Genomic DNA, 23,470 nt, shown 5'->3' on the forward strand with positions numbered 1-23,470 from the left:
GGAAAAAGGGTCAGAGAGACAAAAGGAAGGAGAGAGAGAGAGAGAGAGAGAGAGAGAGAGAGAGAAAACACGTGGCCGGCAAGCCACTTTGTTTGGTTCCTAAACTAAATGACATTTTACTTGCATCAATCATATCGTAACTGTGAGAAGGATCTTGCAGTCCTAGTGGACAACCATTTAAATATGAGCCAGCAGTTCTAGGCTGTATAAACAAAGGGATAGAATCAAGATCACATGAAGTGTTAATACCACTTTATAATGCCTTTATAAGGCCACACCTGGAATAATGCATCCAGTTTTGGTCGCCACGATGTAGAAAAGATATTGAGACTCTAGAAAGGGTGCAGAGAAGAGAAACAAGGATGATGATGGGACTGGAGACTAAAACATATGAAGAACGCTTGCAGGAACTGGGTATGCCTAGTTTAATGAAAAGAAGGACATGGGGAAACATGATAGCAGTGTTCCAATATCTCAGGGGTTGCCACAAAGAAGAGGGAGTCAAACTATTCTCCAAGGCACCTGAGGATAGAACAAGAAGCAATGGGTGGAAACTAATCAAGGAGAGAAGCAACTTAGAACTGAGGAGAAATTTCCTGACAGTTAGAACAATTAATCAGGGGAACAGCTTGCCTCCAGAAGTTGTGAATGCCCCAACACTGGAAGTCTTTAAGAAGATGTTGGATAGCCATTTGTCTGAAATGGTATAGGGTTTCCTGCCTAGGCAGGGGGTCGGAGTAGAAGACCTCCAAGGTCCCTTCCAACTCTGCTGTTGCATGATTGATGCAAGTAAAATGTTAAATATTACACAAGCTGCTAAAATTTAAAAAAATGTACTAGTCAAGTGGACTCCGCAGACTAGTTTATGTAAACAGTACACAGCCCCAGGAACTAAATCCAAAGGTCCCCGTTCAGTGGGATTTTTGCATGACTGTATTATGTGGCATAAATCCAAGCCACGCTAAAGCCCTATTAAAATCAATAAGACATAAATTAATTCTGACAACCTGCTGCATTGATTTCAGCAATAATTCAGCGTCATTTGGGTCACCAACTACAGCCACAAAGGACACAGCGCTAGGCAATTAAAATAGGTCTCCGTATCAACATCGCCTAGTGGGAGAAGATGTTCACAACCATGAATTTATAAATGTATATAGTACAAAGGTGGAGGCAGATATTTCTCTCTCTGGGCAGACTGAGAATATATCTGCTGAACAAACTCCGCATTGGCGACAGGAAAGGCATCGGGCCATTCAAACACTCTGCTAGCTCCATTGCCCTGACTCTACCCCGCAAGGGATTATGGGGTCCTTAAAAGGTGAAGAACTCTCTCATTTTATCTCTCCCTCCCTCCCTCTCTACCGCTCTCTCTCTCACACACACACACTTCAGATCATGTTCTATCATTGTTTCCTTCCATGGATATCTGCAGAGGATGTTCTGAGCTTTATAACTTCTCCGGCAACCCAGATTGTCTCTAATTAAAAAAAAAAATCAGCACACACATGAGGCGTTGGCTATTTTCCCAAGTTTGATGCCAATTTGAGCCTCCCTGAAATTACACCACAGACGGCCGTTCACCCTTGTGAATTAAAGGAGTATCTACACAGACTTGTCATCTGACTGCAAAAAAAACCCCACCACCACAGAAAACCAAAGGAGGCTGTCATATTCCCCGAGAGCTTATTTTTAACTAGAAATCTTAGGGAAATAAATTTTAATTCTGCATATGGTTGAGGCATCAGGAGATGTATGGCGACAGGTGGAGAGTTTTAACAAGTTTGACACCTCCGTGAAATCGGAGCTCTTGTGAACAAGAAGGGTAGTGAAGGTTGGCGCGCCTCCTTCCAAACTTACTCGTCCCAGGAGGAACGTAAGGGCTTCACATCACCACCTCTCCTTCTGAATCATTTAAAACGATGCAACGCTTTGCTTGGGTCAGGCCTGATGCCATCAGCCAAAGTGGACTAGAAGCACCATACAACCTTGAGTTGACAGTGATTTCATACCCTGATGGTTTATTTGCAGAGATCCGCGATTCGGTTCCAATGAGAAAGACCAGATCGAAGGAAAAGATACTTGACTGAGGCTCTCAACATCCCAGTAGTAGAAAATGGCAGGCTACCTTAATTCAAGTCTGTCTCCGTACAAGTCAGATTCTCATGATTATAAGTTGCTTATAGTACGTTAGCTGGTACTATTTTAGATGCAAGGCTACCAATAAAGGAGAATATTTTGTAGCGCAGGGTTGAAATGAGGGGTCGTCCTTGGTGGTCTCTGAGCTTGCTTGTTTCCTTGCAGACATTTCATTACCCTAACTACGTAACATCATCAGACTAGGACTGATAATGTTACCTAGTTAGGGTAATGAAGCGTCTTCAAGAAAACAAGCAAGCTCAGAGACCACCAAGGACCTCTCAGATCTAAGGCTAATTTATCCAGGACACAGGAACAAATCTGGATAATTTGTTCAAGTGTCCAACTCTCAGATATGAATATCTGATCACTACAGACATTTTATCTGTCTGTCTGTCTATCTATCTATCTCTCTATTTATCATCTACCTACCTACCTACCTACCTACCTACCTATCATCCATCCATCCATCCATCCATCCATCCATCCATCCATCCATCCATCCATCCATCCATCCATCCATCCATCTATCTATCTATCATCTATCTATCATCTATCTATCATCTATCTATCTATCTATCTATCTATCTATCTATCTATCTATCTATCTATCTATCTATCTATCTATCTATCTATCTACCTACCTACCTACCTACCTACCTACCTACCTACCTACCTACCTACCTACCATCTATCTATCTATCTATCTATCTATCTATCTATCTATCTATCTATCTATCTATCTATCATCTATCTATCTACACACACACATAGACGAAACCACATAAAAAAGCCCTTGTGTTCATGTATGTAGGTACAGTGCTAAAGGAGAGAAAATGAATATATTTGGACAGAAATGTGGAGACTTCAGCATTCAGATATGTCCACCTCCCTATCATGTGTATGTGGAAGTATATTGACAAGATACTTACTTTGCTGGAAATTTTTGTATTTCATTTCTAATGGGTCACGGTGAATGATTGATTGACATAATTACTTCAATTGTTTCATTACCATACGGGTGACTCCCCTGTTAAATAATTAAATTCTTCCTTCACTTCAGTCCATTCCAATGGATTCAAAAAGACAAATGAATATGGTAACAAGTTTGGTCCCCAAGCCTTAAATCACCATGTATCTTGAAATGTTACTTCTCAGAAAGAAATGATTGTGATTGGTGGTTGCTTGTGCATTGGCATGGAACTTAGTTCCCTTAGTAAACGAGGATGAGGTACACCATGTTTTCCCTTCTGACTTAACGCCTATTAATTATTAGATGCGATTCAGTCATTCCTTTCCTTTATTCCACTGGTTTTCCAATGTAGAAGCCCTTTCAAGTTATGAGATCAGCGGTACTCACCAAACTATATAATAAGTCAGGTTTGCAAATTGCAACGGCCTCCAACTGATTCCCACTTTTAGCACAGATAATTTGCACAACCAAAAGGCCTATTAATGGATCAGACTCATTAATGTTGATTCAGGGAACATATATAGGGAACTACAGGATCCAATTTATTGTACATCTCTCTTTCTGCATGCAATACTTCCTTTGCCTTCTTTGATAAACTTAGACATTATCCTTGCGTCTCCTCTTAGTAGATATTCATGGGTGTAAGAGCAAAGAGGAATCATCTGGACCAACCAAAAATGAATAACCATTGTTGCTTTTGGGAATATCATTGACAAATTCATTTCAACTGAAATCTGGAACTTCTCAATACTTGCTTTGGCTACTATGGCTAATGGACAACTATCAATTTATCATGCATAATATAGTTATACAATCCATAATTTAGTCACCCTAACAGAGACTATCAACAAGCTGCCTTCCATTAAGTGAGATCCAAACTGTCAACAGAGCTGATGTGAGCTCTCGAGGGTTTGGCCCATAATTATTCACGTCCATCTAAAAATGACAAGAATGGAATCAGAACTTTCTACAAGAGAAGGGACGTGGTGGCTCAATGGCTAAGATGCCGAGCTTGTTGATCAGAAAGGAAGGAAGTTCGGCGGTTCGAATCCCTAGCTCCGCGAAACGGAGTGAGCTCCGTTACTTGTCCCAGCTTCTGCCAACCTAGCAGTTCAAAAGCACATAAAAATGCATGTAGAAAAATAGGGACCACCTTAGGTGGAAAGGTAACAGCATTCCATGCGCCTTCAGCATTTAGTCATGCCGGCCACATGACCATGGAGACATCTTCGGACAGCGCTGGCTCTTTGGCATCTGAAATGGAGATGAGCACCACCCCTAGAGTCGGGAACGATTAGCATGCATGTGCAAGGGGAACCTTTACCTTTATAACAGAAGGACGCACTAAATAATGAATCATTGCTCGCCCCTATAAAACGCTTACTCTACAAGAATGCAACCCACCCTTAAACAACTGTGTTGCTAAGAAGCTCCTTGCAAATTCCATACAGTTCGTTAAAAGGATAAGTTGTAAGCAGTGATACACCAAACAGGTTGAGATTACAGTATTGAACATTGATCTGAGCATGTGGAAACGTTACAAAAATGATGCTCTATTAACAACGGTGGAGATTAACCCAACATGCATATATTCCTGTATTGGCTGAGCAGTGAACTTGAACTGAAAGCCACTTTGGCTGGCCGCAAGCTGTCAAGAGTCTGTCTCACGGCACAGAATAATTTGCCATGTTTAAGCATTTATTCTACATTTGTATAATATGCTGTACGTCTATCCAACACCAAACACATACAGGGGCTACATTAAATCAGCATCTTGAGTTCTGGTTAGTGGACGCGGTATCTTAATTGGCGAATCTTGGAGTTCTAGTGAACAGTTAAGTAGATCCTGAAATCTGAAAGCTGCTCAACTCTTTGCTTAACTGAAACCAGGGGGGAAATAATATGATACGTGCATTTTGCACACATATGCCGTCCGAAAACAAGGACTATGTACAACCCACCCAAGTCCATTCTCCAAAAGTCAGAAGTTGCTTAGAGTAGAGTTTGTCAAGAGTTGGGATGAAACTCTTAAGACATGGTTAGACATGACATATACACAGCAGATCCAAGGTACAATTGTATGATTGCTTAGAAATAATTAAGGTCAACCGATATCAAGCAGATAACCTAATACAGGTCCAGGCAAGCCTTTTTACATTTTTTGCAGAAGGGATTCTTCTCTTCTTTAGACCAGCCACCTGGTAATATTAGGGATGTGTTAAAGTTGTCTGTCTTTTACTGATCGTTGTTGTTAAATTTGGAGTCATGTAGTGTTGGGGAGGAAATGAAATTTTAAAGTCAAACAAGATGCTAAGTCTAGCGAAGGCTTAACGTATCTATTTTGCTTCCTACTATATTAGAAATAGCTCAAAAATTCTGCTATCAATCCTTGGTAAGATAATTCGGTCATTCTTGCTCACTCCCACCCTAATAAGTGGGAGTGGGATTGCAAATATCACGTTATTAATTAAGCAATTAACCAGATTTATGTGCCCACCCAGTCAAAGGCTCACTGAGATAAAAGCTAACCTGAAAAATGCAAATCAGATGCATAAAGAAGGTTACAAAAAAAATCCTAGCACAAAAATAACAACACTCATCCTCAGCATTTATTGCTTATATTTTGAAGGTATCCTTTTGGGGTTTTTAAAAGAGCTTTATGGAGTTCTGGATGCTAATTTCTGGTATTTCAGGAGTGGGGAAGGTTGTTGAATATTTCAACACATTTGCATTTTAATGGAGTTAAAAAAACGTGTTACTTTGAAAAGTGCTGAAAAACTGGAGCAGGGGAAGAAAATCAGCCCAGGATTTGTAATACACCCCTTTCTGCTCACTTCTCCTACATTGCTTCTGGGATGGATCTTACAAGAGGCCCCGGAATATTCATGGCAGGGGAGGGGTATATCCGTTGTAGAGGAAAAAGGAAAAACAAACCATGCATTTTGGTGTCTTCTGTTTTCATTTCCTACAGTCACTATTTTTTAAATGGATGCCCCTTGGAATCAAGGATGATGCTCAGAGTCTGAACTCCAAAGTTCAACTCATATTCTGCAGATTTCTAGAGGTAATCAATAATTATGCCCTAATTGGATAATTAATAAGCTCTTTCCTTCTCTCCCCCCCCCCCCGCTTCCGCCTAGCGCTGGTCACTTTGCAACTGGATTGAGATTTTATTAAGAAGCATGATCAGAAAGAGTTAGGAGCCTTCCTTTCAAGACTGCAATGATTAATTAGCAGCAATAATAGTAATAACAACAACAACAACAACAACAACAACAACAACTAGGATGCTGGGGCAATCCGTATCAACCATTAGCATTAGTCAATGGTATTTGTGATACATTTTTAAATGTTCAGTTGACTTTCATGTTTAATGAATAAAAGAGATGATAATAATGATAATAATGATGATAATGATGATAATGATGATAATGATAATAATAATGATAATAATGATAATAATGATAATAATAATACCACCTAGGACACTGGCAGCAACCTGTATCAACCATTAACACCAGTCAATGGTATTTGTGATACATTTTTGAATGTTCATTGACTGAGTTTCATGTTTAATGAAATAATGATGATGATGATGATGATGATGATGATGATGATGATGATGATGATGATGATGATGATCATCATCATCATCATCATCATCATCATCATCATCATGTTTTCCAGGGTATCAAGTCCCACCTTATTTACTCTGGAAAGGTTTTATTGCTGGAGACATCAATCTAAGTATATATTACATGGTTTATTTCCCCCCCCCCCCCCACATATACACTCGTTCACATCCGATGTAAACACTGGATTTTCCTCCCTACATCTCAATTCTACGCTTTGCCTGCACCAAGAACTTATTTCCCCACCACAAGCAAGGGCTTATTTTCCATCAAGGGTCCCTTTCCCGACAAAAGGACCTTCCAGATCAGATGCTGATCTCATCTCCCTTCACCTGAGAAACCAAATCCAGCCAACGGCCCCCCCACCAAAGGTTTCAAAGAGGAGACCTGACCTTCCCCAGATCACAGATATAAATAGCAGCACACCGGTTTATTTTATTTTTTAAATAATAATAAGAACGACCGTCTGGGGCAGAAAGCAAGAAGGTAGATAATGCACTAATAACGCAGGAGCGGCTTTCCAGGAAGACAACAAGCAAATGAGAGGCTCGTCTTTCCATAAATGGGAGCAGGATTTTCATAAACATACGACAAGGAAGTCGGTACATGCATGTCAATGGGCTGGGGTACTTCCCCCCCCTTTCCCTCTCAAGCCTGCAGTTGTTGCTGAATAGGAATCACCGCCACGATTCCCCCCATCCCTAGTAAATAAACACAAGCAGCCGACATGCCAGCTAGCCTGCTGCCTCCCTCAGATATTAACCAGCTTGTCCTCTGCGCAGAGCAGAGATGACCAGTGGCCCAGCCGAACCAGGCGCATAAGCGAACAAGCTGCTGCTTTGGTGCCTTCTCCTTTTCCAGGGTCGCTGCAATAAACACCTAGCCGGCGATCTGCTCACCTCACCCGCGGAGAGCACGCACCACCCCACGCGTAAATAAAAACACAGCCCTCTCCCCCCCACCTCTACACACACACACACACACACACACAACACCCACTCAGCAAACACCCCCCACACACAAACCCTCCCCGGGTAGGAAAGCTCTTACATTCGACTTGCTAGGAGGTTGCCTGTTCCTTCGGTTCGGCCTGGGCCTGTCTCGGGTGAAATGCTCCAATTTCTCCCCCGCAGTCGGCAGGTCCATAAGGGATGCTGCGGATGCAGGCTCTGCGAGAGGAGGCGGCGGCAGCGGCAGCAGCCCGCTCCCAGGCTCAGCATCCTTTGTGGAAGCAGGGCGTGACTTCGCGGAGGCACGGCTGAGTGACAGCTCAGGCTGGGGACTCCCAATCGGGTTGTCTTCGGCGCCTACCTTCAGTTCTGGCAGACCTGGAAGAGGGGAAGAGGAAGGGGAGGCAGGGAGGGAAGGAAGGAAGGAGAGAGGGAGGGGGAGGGAAAAGGAGGTGAAAGCAGGGGGGGGGAGGTGTTGGTGGAGAGTTGCCAGGCAGACAGCAGAATGCCCCTCTCTGCCGCACAGCAACATCTCTCTTGTCACCTGAAGGCTCGTTACAGACCAGGCAACTAAACGGACAAGGCATGTTTTAGCCACCAGGCTGGGGGGGGGGGAAGGGAATGGACAGGAGACGCTTGACTTGCCCCACTAAGGAGGAAGAAGCAAGTCCAGAGAGAGAAACTCAAATCTCTGTGGTCCAAGCCAGAAGGACTCAGCTCTTTGAACATGTCTACATGCACAAGAGAGACAAATGGATGGCTTACTTACTTATTTATTTTATTTAGTTAATTAGTTTTGTCAAACATGGACATGAACAAGGGAGAGTACAAATAAATGGGGGTGTTAGGACAGGGAAGGTAGGCATGCTGGTGCGCTTATGCACGCCCCCTTTACGGACCTCTTAGGAATGGGGTGAGGTCCACGGTAGACAGTTTGAGGTTGAAGCTGTGGGGGTTTGAGGATGGAACAACAGAGTCGGGTAGAGCATTCCAGGCGTTGACCCCTCTGTTGCTGAAGCCCTTATTTTCTGCAATTCAGCTTGTTTCCTCTTTTCTGATCCCTCAGGGATTCTGTCAGAGGTTGCCAAGATCCCTCTTTGGAAATAAACTAAAGAAAGGTGTTGGAATGCTCCCTTGACCCATGAGGAAGGGATCAGCCTGGGTTCTCCAGTGAATGTAGAGTGGAGAAGTAGAATTCCATGCAAGCCAAGGGATATTGAAGCCTATCTTCAGATTGAGTCCAGAAATTAAACCACTTTGGAAACGAAAGAAAATATAAATGTCCAAGGATAGTGTTGCAGGATGCAATCTGGGTCAGTCAACAGGGCCAAAGGTTTACATTTCCAAGCTTCTGGGGTTGTGCTGGAGCCCATCATCAGACAACTTCTCTCCAGAACATGCAACTAAACCACTTCGAATATGGATCCTAAATCACTTTGCCCCAAAACCAAGGGGGGAAAAATGATCGTGCTTAAGTCCCACTGAGGTCAAAAGAATCAATCTGGGATGGTTCATTTAGATTAGATTAGATTAGATTAAACAGAGTTGGGAGGGATCTTGTAGGTCATCTAGTCCAATCTCCCACCCAAGCAGGAGATCCTACCCCATTTCTGACAAATGGCAGTCCAGTCTCTTCTTGAAAGCTTCCAGTGCTGAAGCTCCCACAGCTTCTGAAGGCAACTTCTGTTCCATTGATTGATGGTTCTCATTGTCAGAACATTTCTCCTTATTTCCAGGTTGAATCTCTCCTTGTTCAGTTTCCATCCATTATTCCTTGTCCGGTGCTTTGGAAATATATTGACCCCCTCCTCTTTAGGGCAGCCCCTCAAATATTGGAACACTGCTATCACGTCTTCCCTAGTCCTTCTTTTCATCAAACTAGACATACCCAGTTCCTGCAACCGTTCATTGTATGTGTTAGCCTGCAGTCCCCTAATCATCTTGGTTGCTCTTCCCTGCACTCTTTCTAGAGTCTCCACATCTTTTTTATAGTCTGGTTATTATTTAGATCCCATGAATTTAAATTAGCATGATTAATTTTCTTTGGCTTTCAGAGTTTATGGGTTATTTCCCCCTAATTTATTTTTTTCAGGTGTGCTGAAATAACTCCCTAATAAATACAACAGTATTTTGGTGGCTGGTGGTCAGAATTTGTTTTGAGCAGTTAAGAGCTAGAGATGGCCGGACAACCACGTTGAGTTGGTGGGATTATGCTCTTCCCAGGATATTGCTCATGTTCCTTTTCTGCAGGAAACTTTTGCAAGCTTTTTAAAATTATTATTAAGCATCCTTTTTTATTAAAGATGTGCTGTGTAGAGAATGTGCTGTTGGTTTTTGGCAGCTCCGGCATGAAAAATAATGGGCAAAAATAATGAATGCGATGTCAAGGTCTAGACTGCCCACTCCACTCAAAAAGAACAAGTCTTACCATTTAAACTAGGTGTTGGCAGAAGGCTCAGAGAACAAGTATGTCTCCATTGGGCAGCCACCTATAGAGAGAAGAAACAGTATTTTAAATCTCTATTATGCTCAGCAGTTGCAACCTAAGTACAGAACCAAGGAAGGCATGAGAAAAGCCAAGGCTGAATGGGATAAGTGAGAATACATTTTCAAAGGAGGGCAAAGTCTGGTTAATGTGAAGGGAGTAAGGCAGTTGTTGGCATGCAGAAACATCTGGCTGGACTCATCAAGGCTTAGAAGGGAAGTAGGATCCCTCCTGGTTACTGTTGTGGCCTGCCAGAGGCCAGCAGAGCTGGCAGCAGATTCGGACAGTGAGGAGGTTGGGGAGGAACATGGGCCAGTCCTGGAGTCTGGGGAAGGCTCTGAAGAGGGCTCTGTGTCGGAGGCAGAGAGGCGACCGGAGCCATATGCCAGTTCAGAGTCAGACATCAGTGAGGCAGACAAACAGCTGGAGCCTGTTCCCAGTGTGCGCATGCGCAGAGCTGCCAGGAGAAGGCAACAGCTAAAGAACAAAGGTTGACTTAGGAGGAAGGCCACTGGTGGACGATGAATGGCCTCTCCCAAAGTAAATAAAAGAGGAGTGGAGTTTGCAGGAGACAATTAGTTCGCTTAATTGATTCGTGACTCCTTCCCTGAGACTCCTTGCCAGGTTTTGCAGATATCATCCTGGCAGCTCTCCAAGCCAGATAAGGTCTGTGACTATAAAGCCTCCCTCGAAAGACTTCGCTGGATGTGAATGAGCAGAATTCACAGCAAATTAATAAAAGGGGATTTTGTCGGGAGCAGGAGTTTGTTTCATGCTCTTGGGAAGCCTCGGTCAGAACATTACCTGGAGTTCCTACAGAGAGGAAAGGCTAGGGAAAGGTTAGCAGGCAAAGTATGTGCTGTCAGCTGTCACCTTACACTTGCTTTGCCACAATTTGGTGACAGTCTGCCATGAACTCTGGAGGAATGGGTGCAGGGATACTTGGAGGGAAACGAAAGTAATTTCTGTTTCTCCCTGAGATGCTGCTTCAAGGTCACCTGGCTGGAAGAAGGCGGCAGTGGCATACCAGCCTACCCTGGAACTGACCGTTCTGAAAACATCTTGCTTGACCCTGATTTGTCATTGGGGAGGGGGGAGTGCAATAGCAATAGTTAGACTTATATACCGCTTCATAGGGCTTTCAGCCCTCTCTAAGCGGTTTACAGAGTCAGCATATTGCCCCCAACAACAATCTGGGTCCTCATTTTACCCACCTCGGAAGGATGGAAGGCTGAGTCAATCTTGAGCCTAGTGGGATTTGAACAGCCGAACTGCTGAACTGCAGTCAGCTGAAGTAGCCTGCAGTGCTGCATTTAACCACTGCGCCACCTCGGAGTGTCAGCGAAGGGAGGAAAAAGTTGGACTTAGGGATTTTGGTATGCAGTTCTCAGTTCTGTTTATGCTTGACAGCAATACAATTGACTTCTAATATATATTTTTCTTTCCCAACAAATGGAGCCAAGGATTGTTTTTACTTAGAGGTTTAAACAGTGGTGGTTTTGACAGTTGCCATCAAATCATTGTCAACAGCGACCACGTGACAACATTGCCTCCTTCTAGGATTTGTTTTGGCTTCTCAGCCAACCGCTCTTGGATCTCCAAGGTGTCCCCTGAGCCAGTAAGGATGAGGGGTTGTCACATTTAAATTTTAAGATCAACCAAGGTCAACTTGATACGGCCACCCACTGAGGTCTTCCAGCTGTTGCTTTGTTCAAGCTCCCAGCATCCCAAATATTGACCATGCTGGCTGCGGTTGGTGGGAATTATATTTCAGCAAGGATCTGAATCACTGGGAAGAGTTCAGTTGGGGCTGAAGCGAGCCATTGTTCAAAGCAGTGGCGAGAATACTTCATCAAGTCAGATTTTATATCTGTTGTTTTTCAATGACACGGCGCATCATTTTCCTTTGGGCTGGCTGACGTCGCTTTTGCATTGTCTGTTTTCTGTTTTGTGCTGCGCCAAACATTTCTTCTTATTCATAGAAAAGCATCCGCTTCTACTTTTTTTTTAATTCAGAAGAAATTCTAACTACAACTACCTCAATGGAAAACATCCCACTGGACTTTTTCAAAATAGGAACAAATGACAAAGTCTTAGAAACCAAAACCAAATCAACCCACAATCTAAGCTGGCTGTGGCAAAACAAGATAAAACATGTTATCAAAAGAAATGATTCATCCCAAGAAGGAGTTATAAAATAGACTTTTCTTTTGCAGGAACTGAATTTAAGAGTGCATAAATTACTTCTTCTTGGCATAATATTGCCCGAAGGCTCTTACATTGTCATTGTCAGAAAGTGTGGAACTTTGGGGTTATAGTAGACAAAAGAAATACAGGACGATTTTACAAATAGTTTGCTCAGGGCAAAATATTAGAATAGAATAGAATAGAATAGAATAACAGAGTTAGAAGGGATCTTGGAGGACTTCCGGTCCTCCTGCTTAGGCAGGAAACCCTACACCACTTCAGACAAATGATTGTCCAATCTCTTCTTAAAAATTTCCAGTGTTGGAGCATTCACAACTTCTGGAGGCAAGTGGTTCCACTGATTAATTGTTCTCACTGTCAGGAAATTTCTCCTCAGTTCTAAGTTGCTTCTCTCCTTGATCAGTTTCTACCCATTGCTTCTTGTCCTGCCCTCAGGTGCTTTGGAGAATAGCTTGACTCCCTCTTCTTTGTGGCAGCCCCTGAGATATTGGAAGACTGCTATCATGTCTCCCCTAGTTCTTCTTTTCATTAAAGTAGACATACTTAATTCCAGCAACTGTTCTTCATATGTTTTAGCCTATTGTTCTTCCCAGTTTAGTGTGGGGGTCAAACCTACTGACAGAAGGGTGGAAGGAAACAACAGTACAACTTACAACAGTTCATTTAGTGACTATGTTAGAACATCATTGAAGTAAGTGCCTTATGACCATTTTTCAACTTATGACCATTGCAGCATCCCTATGGTCACGTGATCAAAATTGCAATGCTTGGAAACTGACTCATATTTACGACGGTTGCAGTGCCCCAGGGTCATGGTATCCCCTTTTCTGACCAGCAGAGTCAATGGGGAAGCCAGATTCATTTAACAACTGTGTTAGCAACTTCACAGTTGCAGTGATTGACTTAACAGCTGTGGCAAGAAAGGTCACAAAATGGGGCAAAACTCACTTAACAAATGTCTCACCGAGCAACAGAAATGTTGGCCTCAATTGGGGTTGTATGTCAAGGACTGCCTGTACACAGAACTGCTATGGGGCCAATTAATGTCTTTGCGGGTTGGCCAACCTACTCACCAGCCTGTCTTGAATGGTGGTTAACTCTTCCAAAGTCTTCTCCATGATAATATCGGTCATGGCCTCCGTAATTGATAGCTGGATCTTCCTATCAAGCACAACAAGACTTGGTGGGCCAGGAAGAATGCAATATGGAAGCTCAGTAGGCCAATAGAGAGGATTGCTCAAGACTCCTTGAGCAAGCCTCCATATAGTTGTGGGGTGGAAAGAGAAGGTGGAGACCTCTGGCTCCTTCAACCCAATCACATTGGGCCACCAGGCATGCTGAAATCCAGAGGAGAAAGTTTACAGGCAAAACCCTCAAGGAAGTCTATAGGAATATGCATATATGTAGCAATAGCAATAGCAGTTAGACTTATATACCACTTCATAGGGCTTTCAGCCCTCTCTAAGCGGTTTACAGAGTCAGCATATCGCCCCCACAATCTGGGTCCTCATTTCACCCACCTCGGAAGGATGGAAGGCTGAGTCAACCTTGAGCCGGTGAGATTAGAACCGCTGAACTGCAGGTAACAGTCAGCTGAAGTGGCCTGCAGTACTGCACCCTAACCACTGCGCCACCTCGGCTCTTTTTATATCTAACTTCAGGGATGTGGTGGCTCAGTGGCTAAGACACTGAGTTTGTCGATCGAAAGGTTGGCAGTTCGGCCGTTCGAATCCCTAGCGCCGCATAACAGAGTGAGCTCCCGTTACTATCCCAGCTTCTGCCAACCAAAAGCATGTAAACATGCAAGTAGAAAAAATAGGAACCACCTTTGGTGGGAAGGTAACAGCGCTCTATGCGCTTTCAGCATTTAGTCATGCAGGCCACAGGACCACGGAGACGTCTTCGGACAGCGCTGGCTCTTCACCTTTGAAACGGAGATGAGCACTGCCCCCTAGAGTTGGGAATGACTAGCACATATCTGCAAGGGGAACCTTTATCTATATGTAAATACACATGCAGCTGCTTTCCACGCTTCTAATAAGGCGTTAAGGGGGTGGATTAAACCTACTACTTACATGACCTTGTCATACACCTCAGTCAGCAACTGGTCCAGGAAGGTTGTCTCTGATGCATTGCAGAATAATTGCTTCAAGAAATCTGTTTTCTGCAAAATTTGGGGGTGCAAACTCTGAGTAGCAGCCAACTGGGATTGCACAACCGCCTGTAAGGAAAGCTCAGTGAGTATCACTTCTGGGAATTGGGGTAAATTGATTCATTCTTTTCTCACTAGTAGCTTCCAGCATTTTCATGGCATCCCTTGGTCATTGCTGAAAGTCAATCCTCATTAGTAATATTTTGGCACAGTAATAATTAGAAGACACTGTAAGTAGTTGCCAGTGGGGCAAGTAACTGAGATGATCCTGTCCTTTGTGTGTATCCTACATTTCCATGGCTAATTGACACAAGGTTAGTCACCCAGGAGATGTTTGCGGAAAGCTGCTGGAGTGACCAGAAGAGATAAAATCAGAAACGAAACCAGAAGAGACACAATTGACATAGAACCAATCTTAAACTACATACAAAAACAGCGAATAAAGTGGTTTGCTCATCCAGAGACGATGTTGTGGGATTCCATACCGTACAAGGCTTATACAAAAAGAAGGGAAGGTCCAACCCAGAAGAAGATGGAGAGACAACATCAAAGACACGGTACAAGACCAATGGTTGAGGCTGTCAGAAGACCAAGAACCAGATGCCCGAAGCGTTAAAAGAGGAAGCAAAGAAATTCAGAAAAGGAAACTAAGGCAGGTGAAAGCAACATTTTTTTTCTTTTTCTGTTGGTCTTCGCCTACTTGGGGAAGGCAAGCGAAACCACCTTTGTGGTAAGAGGAAGGAACAGTCAAGGGACGCTGGGTTTCTGCAGACAGAATGATGTCTACATATTGGCCCTGATCACAAGCAACGGACAACAGTGGCAGAAGGACGAGTTGGAGCTCTCTGAATGTACCATCAATTTGATAATCTATATATTAAAAATGGCTCTGTGTCTGTGTGTGTGTGTTCGAACATAACTCTAGAATGCCTTGAGCAATTTCAACCAAACCTGGTACACAGATGACTTACTCTCTGGAAACAAGTACTGTAGGGCTAAGACACCCCTAACACCTCTCAGTGTGTGTGTGTGTGTGTGTGTGTGTGTGTGTGTGTGTGTGTGTGTGTAAAACTCTGGAATGCTTGGGCTGCTGAAATGAAAAGGAATGAATTATATCTATAGTGTCAAATCACAGTACTTTGATAGTGATAGTGTGGTTTTTAGATTCAAGTCCATGTGTGTGTGTTCCAGCATAACTCTGGAATGCCTGGGCCGCTGAAATGAAAAGGAACCAATTATACCTATAGTCAATTACTTTGACTTCACACTATAGATATAATTCATTCCTTTTCCTGTCTAACACAGGATTAGGATAAATAAATACCCAGGCAACGGCGGGTTATCAGCTAGTATTTAATAAAAACCATTCAGTGCCAGATCCTCTGTGGATTGGGTCACCTGTCTCCAAGATGCTTTCGTGTTTCCCATGTTAGTGACAATGTATACAAAAATTAAACATTTACATCATATTTTCAGCTTCTGTGGTGATCTCTGTGCTTGGCTGTTTTCTTGCAGGCATTTCATTACCCAAACTAGGTAACATCATCAGTGCTAGTAAGGTGTAGCGCTTGCTCCTAGTTACCTAACTTGAGTGCAAGAAAACAACCAAGCTCAGAGAGCATCAAAGACACTGTATTCAACTCTGAGATACAAATATTCTCCTTTATCTTCAGCTTCTCATCGTCAGAGAGAGGGGCAGGTTTGTGAATTCTCAAAGATATGGCCAAAATAATCCTTCACCTGGAACTTTTCAAATGGACCGAGGGGACAGTTTGGGTATTTCCATTTCCACATGGCCAGATGGCACCAGAATGGCAAAAGCTAAGCGACATGTTCTTGGACATATTGTTCTATGTCGTATGGAGTAGAGAAGTTCATTTTTCAAAAGCAATTAAAGGAAGGTTACCAGGACGCTAAATTCCAGGCCAACACCAAATGCTAGCTTTTTCAGTACGAACATTAGATGAAGAACAGAGAAAGGAAGTTGTCTTCTTCTAAATTAGAAAGTCTCTCCATCAAGTTCAACAGAGGCTCTCTGTGGCTACAGGAGTTTCCCAAAAGATCAAGGAGAAAAAGACATTTGCAACCAACAGCTCAACGCAACACCAAAGCCCAGTTTTTACCTGAATCTCCTTGCTGTAGGTCTGAGAAACTTCCTCAATTAGTTTTTCCAATTTGTGCTGAAGCTTGCAGTTCTGGTAGGAAGCCCTTCCCGCTTCATACAGAATGGGCAAAATCTGTCAGAAAAGAGATGGGTATAAGTTTTCCAAAGAAGCCAGCATGGCCTTGGTGATCAACAATGAAAGGAGGTGGATTTCAACAACATCTGAAGGAGGACAGCAAGGGTGAGGAACTTTCCACTCGCCAGATTAGATGTACAACTCGAAATTTTGGGCTTGGACAATCTGGAACTGTACCACCTGTGGTTGGATCTAAGCATAGTGCACAAAATTGTCTGCTACAATGTCCTACCTGTCAACGACTCCTTCAGCGTCAACCACAATACTCGGGCAAACAATAGATACAAACTCCAGGTAAACTGCTCCAAACTCAATTGCAGAAAATATGACTTCAGCAAGAGAGTGGTCAACGCCTGGAATGTTCTACCTGACTCTGTTGTTACATCCTCAACCCCCCACACACCTTCAACCTTAAACTGTCTACTGTGGACCTCACCCCATTCCTAAGAGGTCTGTAAAGGGAGCGTGCATAAGCACAGCAGTATGCCTTTCGTCCCTGTCCTACTGTCCCCATTTACTTATATTTCCTTTGTTCATGTCCATCTTCATACTTATACCTGCTATCTTGTACATGTTTGACTAACTAATAAACAAACAATCTAACTAACTAAGAATCTAACTAACTAACAATCTATCTATCTATCTATCTATCTATCTATCTATCTATCTATCTATCTATCTATCTAACTAACTAACTAACTAACTAACTAACTAACTAACTAACTAACTAACTAACTAACTACTAACTCCTATCACTGCCAACAGGCTGTTGGGCAGGAATTCTAGGAGTTGTTCATCAATAAATTTGGAGGAATATATTTATTGGACTAAATGTTCTTACTTTTTAAAATAAAACACTGGAATTAAACAAACAGGCAGAACATAAAGCCAACATTTTAAGGCCTATCTCAAGGAAAGTTATTTGTGGTATAAGAAGATTCCAGCATAACCTTAACTCTTCTGCTACACATTGTCATCCATCAATGGGACGACAAAGTGAGGTTAGGTGCGTTATGACATCATTACACAAATGGCATGGATTACATAATTGACATGTCATTTATATGAGAAGGTCATGTCAGGAGCGACATCCTTATGGTTACAGGACAGGGGCACCTGGCATGACCACTACAATGAAACTGTGAATAGAATAGAATAGTTGAAAGGGACCTTGGAGGCCTTCTAGTCCAACCCCCTGCTTAGGCAGGAAACCCTAAACATTTCAGACAAATGGTTGTCCAATCTCTTCTTAGAAACGTCCAGTGTTGGAGCATTCACAACTTCTAGAGGAAAGTTTTTTCCACTGATTATGAGGTAGTTTCATTGTCTAGCCTGATTTTGTCATCATACTAAATAAAAGTGGTTTTCAGAGTTAGTTTCAGAATGAGTTGGTTATGTGAATTCAGCCTTCAGGAAGGCTGTTAAAACCTGGCTGTTCTGGCAGGCCTGGGGCTGTTGACCTTATTGAAAGGTCCAGCCCCGACTAGAACAAATGTGTGTTGAGAATTTTAAATCTTTTTTCTTTTCCTTTTTTCTTTTCTTTTGCTTTGTAAGCTGCCCAGAGTCCTGCGGGATTGGGCGGCCTATAAATTTAATAAATAATAATAATTGTGTCTTGTAGGTCAGGACTACTGGTTTACTTGATGCTGAGCATCCAAACAATTGCATTCAGCCAACCGTGATGAAGATAAACCACACTTAGAGTTTTGGGGAGTACCTATTCTATTCTCTATTCCCCATTTCCTCTATATTCTATTCTATTCTATTCTATTCTATTCTATTCTATTCTATTCTATTCTACTCTACGCTACGCTACGCTACTCTACTCTACTCTACTCTACTCTACTCTACCTGTACTCTTTTCTCTCATCCAAATCAAGAGAAGCCATCAAAAGGGAAAGTAATGAACACAATGAGAAAAAAGAACTCACATCCATGAAGAGGGTTGCATCCTTGATGGCTTCCTCAGCCCAAAGCAGATCAGCCTTCACTTCTACATCCTGAACACAGCTCAGCAGCCCGATGTATTTTTGCACAGTGAGGCAAACATCTTTCACCGCCTAACAATGAAAGCAAGATCATTAGATGTTCCAAGACAATGTTGCAAGTACAGGCCTATAGTAGAAAGGGAAAGGGAAATAGAAGGTATCTGATCCCTGAAAAACATTTTTTAAGTTATCTTACCTGGAGCCCTTTTGATGGAAAAGGGCTGGTAGCCTTCTTCTGGAATAGCATAGACGTGCAAGGGACATGTTTCTAGTGCAAATCTATATGATGTTGTCCCTTTGCCCATAAAATCCATTGTCCCACATAAAATTAAAGTTCATTGTTCAAGACACTGATGGTGTTACCTAGTTTGGTAAAGAAATGTCTGCAAGAAAAGCCCCAGGCTCAGAGGGCGCCAAGGACCCCACAGTTCAACCTGGAGCAATAAATATTCTCTTCTATCATGGCATTGTAACCTCTTCTACCCCGGTTTCCCTAGGTGTACTGGGGCGGGAGGCAGAGGTGAGTTCCTACCAGTTCGCACCAGTTCGGTAGAACCGGTTCATCAAATCTACCGAACCGGTTAGAAGAGGTTCCCCCAGTGGACCCGGAAAGCAGGCCACACCTACAGAAGAGGTTCCAAGATTTTTGAAACCCACCACTGACACACACAGAGAGAGAGAGAGAAAGAGAGAGAGAGAGAGAGAGAGAGAGAGAGAGACTCACACAGAGAGAGAAAGAGAAAGAGAAAGGAAGGAAGAAAGAAAGAAAGAAAGAAAAAAGAAAGAAAAAGTGAGAGAGAGATGAAAGAAAAAAAAGGAAAAAAGGACAGAGAGACAAAAGGAAGGAGAGAGAGAGAGAGAGAAAGAAAGAAAAAGAAAACACATGGCTGGCAAGCCACTCCCATCAGGTCACATGGCTGGCAAGCCACTCCCACAAAGGAGGCCACACCCACAGAGTAGGTTCGAAAAAAAATTGAAACCCACCACTGGCGGGAGGCGTGGAGTGGGAGGGGCAGGGAGGGATGGGCAGGGCCAGCCAGGGGTGGGATTTGGAGGTTCTCCAAACCGGCCATAAAGTTAGCTACAGGTTCTCCCAAACCAGGGCAAACCTGTAGCAGCCTAACACTGTACCTATCAATTGATTTGGTGGCTATAGGCATGCCAGGGTCGGCATCAGAATCTGGTATTTTGGGGCAAATTCACATCCCAACAAAGCATTGATTATTCCCCATCTTGAATGCTATACGGGAGAGACATTTCCCAAGAGGCATCATCATCACATTTCCGATTCCAGAACAGCCTAGCATTTGGCGGAATATAAATAGCACCTTCCCCCTTGTTGCAGATTATAACATTTAATTTGTACCAGCAGCATCCCAGTTTGAATTGGAGGTCTGCCACTGTGGAGGCTTGCAGGCTGAGAAGGACATATTTCCTTGAGGAGACGGCCCTCAAACATGGACTCAGATATGTTCTTGAACTTTGGGATCCCCATCTGCTCTGGATCGTAAAAATAACCTCACGGTGTTGTTATAAGTCCTGGAAGAGACCAACTGGGAAGCAGTTGACTTGTTCTACGATTTTGTTCTTATTGCTGTCAGTCTTCATGGACCTCTTGGGAACAGCTCATAGTCTTTAGATCCACCTTCTCCAAGAAGCATCTTGTGCTGAATTTCAAAACAGAGCTGGAAGGGACCTTGGAGGTCTTCTAGTCCAACCCCCTGCTTGAGCAGGAGACCCTATACCCTTTCAGACAGTCTCTTCTTCAAAACCTTCAGTGATGAAGCACCCACAACTTCTGGGTGTTGCACTGGTTAACTGTCCTCACTGTTAGTGAGCGGTAACTCCTTACGTCTAGGTTGCTTCTCTCCTTGATTAGTTTCCATCCACTGTTTCTTGTCCGGCCTTCTGGATACTTTGGAAGATAAGTCAACCCTCCTCTTCTTTGTGGCAGCCGCTCAAATACTGGAATACTGCTATCATGTCCCCACTGCTCCTCCTTTTCTCTAGATTAGTCATAGCCAAAAGCTGCAACCATTCTTATTTTGAATATAATGCCTGTCTCTATATACATCAACTCTCAACATCCCCAGCCAACCGATGTGCATTTTGACCAGTGGTGGGTTTCACAAAATTTTCGAACCTACTCTGTGGGTGTGGCCTCCTTTGTGGGAGTGGCTTGCCGGCCATGTGACCTGGTGGGAGTGGCTTGCCGGCCATGTGTTTGTTTTCTTTCTTTCTTTCTTTCTTTCTTTCTTTCTTTCTTTCTTTCTTTCTTTCTTTCTTTCTTTCTTTCTTTCTTTCCTTTCTTTCTTTCTTTCTTTCTTTCTCTCTCTCTCTCTCTCTCTCCCTCCCTCCCTCCCTCCCTCCCTCCCTCCCTCTCTCTCTCTCTCTCTCTAGCAATAGCAATAGTAGTTAGACTTATATACCGCTTCATAGGGCTTTCAGCCCTCTCTAAGCGGTTTACAGAGTCAGCATATCGCCCCCAACAATCTGGGTCCTCATTTTACCCACCTCGGAAGGATGGAAGGCTGAGTCAACCCTGAGCCGGTGAGATTTGAACAGCCGAACTGCAGCTAACAGCTGAAGTAGCCTGCAGTGCTGCAGTGCTGCACTCTAACCACTGCGCCACCTCGTCTCTCTCTCTCTCTCTCCTTCCTTTTGTCTCTCTGTCCCATTTTCCTTTTTTTCTTTCATCTCTCTCTCACTTTTTCTTTCTTTTTTTCTTTTTTTATTTCTTTCTTCCTTTCTTTCTCTTTCTCTTTCTCTATCTGTGTGAGTCTGTCTCTCTCTCTCTCTCTGTGTGTGTGTGTGTGTGTGTGTGTGTGTGTGTGTGTGAGTGAGTGGTGGGTTTCAAAAATTTTTGGAACCTCTTCCGTAGGTGTGGCCTGCTTTCCAGGTCTACTAGTGGAACCTCTTCTAACCAGTTCGGTAGATTTGACGAACCGGTTCTACCGAACAGGTGCGAACTGGTAGGAACCCACCTCTGATTTTGACGTATTGACCTTAAGCAAGCTCTTTTGCCTTTGCATGTGGGCAAGCTAGATGCAAAGCAACAATTGTAGGAGGGCCCCAGGTATTCCCACCTGTTCAGAAGAGCTGGCTTGACTGTCTAACTGGATCTGGCCTGTCTCCTTGAGCAGGTTTGCTTGAATCTGATTTCTTGCAAGGTAAGACTGTATCTGTAGACACACAAACAGACACGTCACATACAGAAGGAATAGATATGCCCTTTCCCTTCCATCAGAGGTGGTATTCAGCTGGCTCTGACTGGTTCTGGCAAACTGGTAATGGTAATGCAAATACCACCTCTGCCTGGCCCCGGCCGCAATCTATTTGCTGCCTCCTGAGTCCCAGCTGATCAGCTGAGTCTTCTTTGGTTGCACTGCACAGCAGAACAGAGGTGGAGAGCAGGTTAGTGGGGTGGGGAGGGAATGGGGATTTTGCAGTATCCTTCCCCCAAGAGTGGGGAGGGAATGGGGATTTTGCAGTATCCTTCCCCCAGGAGTGGGGAGGGAATGGGGATTTTGCAGTATCCTTCCCCCAGGAGTGGGGAGGGAATGGGAGCTTTGCAGTATCCTTCCCCAGGAGTGGGGAGGGAATGGGGATTTTGCAGTATCCTTCCCCCAGGAGTGGGGAAGGAATGGGGATTTTGCAGTATCCTTCCCCCAGGAGTGGGGAGGGAATGGGGATTTTGCAGTATCCTTCCCCCAGGAGTGGGGAGGGAATGGGAGCTTTGCAGTATCCTTCCCCCAGGAGTGGGGTGGGAATGGGGATTTTGCAGTATCCTTCCCCCAGGAGTGGGGAGGGCATGGGAGCTTTGCAGTATCCTTCCCCCAGGAGTGGGGAGGGAATGGGGATTTTGCAATATCCTTCCTCTGCTACGCCCATCAAGCCACGCCCACAGAACCGCTAGTAAAAATCTTTTGAATCCCACCACTGCCTTCTACCTAAACAAGCAGCTACTCTTACCCCCAAAAAATAAGTATCATATGCCCACCACCTTGGAACACGCATAATGACATAAATGCTGCACGCAAATCCTTTGGTGCAACCTGAGCATTCAAAAGAGGCTCCCAAGCTGAACAAGGTTGCCTCCTGGGTTAAAATTATTATCCTTTTCTCTTTCAACATCCCTTCCCCCTTCGTATACCTGGTGCACAATTTCCTCCATTTTCTCTGGATGACTCCGGTAAGCCACAGCAATGTCGTTCATGGGCAAAGGCATTTTCGTGAGGATGAAATTCCTGGAGAACAGGCACTATGGTCAGATGACAATGACCTCTTCAGGACATTGTCCCTGGCAGTGGTGTGCTTGGCCCCATCCCCGGGGTACACAGAAGGGCCAAAGCAATTCAAATATCGATGTCTTGTCAGTCCGTAGATATTGAGAAGTAGACTTAAATACATTGGCTTTTATTCAACTTCCTGACTTGTACGCATAAACATTTTGGTTAGTTCTAGCTAAGGTGCACACTCAGATGGAAAAGAAAAGGGGAATACCTAGAGCAGTGTTTCTCAACCTTGGTGACTTTAAGTCCTATGGACTTCAACTCCCAGAATCCCCCAGCCAGCATAGCTGGCTGGGGAATTCTGGAAATTGAAGTCCACAGGACTTAAAGTCGCCAAGGTTGAGAAACACTGACCTAGGGCTACGATCAAAACGGAGCCCAGCATTTCTGTTGCTAAGTGAGACATTTGTC

The 23,470-nt window shown here is 43.8% G+C and overlaps 1 protein-coding gene across 1 annotated transcript in view; it reads right to left on the reverse strand.

Annotated features, from left to right (window-relative positions):
• Nucleotides 1-23,470, reverse strand: part of CARMIL2 (capping protein regulator and myosin 1 linker 2) — a 95,675-nt gene that overhangs the window by 19,541 nt on the left and 52,664 nt on the right. Inside the window, exons 23-30 of the mRNA XM_087729303.1 lie at nt 22,921-23,014; nt 21,895-21,949; nt 21,476-21,504; nt 20,380-20,400; nt 18,711-18,839; nt 17,190-17,195; nt 10,123-10,183; nt 7,795-8,072 (exon numbers count right to left, since the gene is read on the reverse strand). Of these exons, the coding sequence (XP_087585429.1) occupies nt 7,795-8,072; nt 10,123-10,183; nt 17,190-17,195; nt 18,711-18,839; nt 20,380-20,400; nt 21,476-21,504; nt 21,895-21,949; nt 22,921-23,014 (673 nt within the window). The remainder of the gene's footprint in view (nt 1-7,794; nt 8,073-10,122; nt 10,184-17,189; nt 17,196-18,710; nt 18,840-20,379; nt 20,401-21,475; nt 21,505-21,894; nt 21,950-22,920; nt 23,015-23,470) is intronic.

Source organism: Thamnophis sirtalis, unplaced genomic scaffold (assembly GCF_051295495.1).
Source record: "Thamnophis sirtalis isolate CommonGarterSnake01/CBP01778 unplaced genomic scaffold, rThaSir2_p1.2 scaffold_14, whole genome shotgun sequence".
Lineage (NCBI taxonomy): Eukaryota > Metazoa > Chordata > Lepidosauria > Squamata > Natricidae > Thamnophis > Thamnophis sirtalis.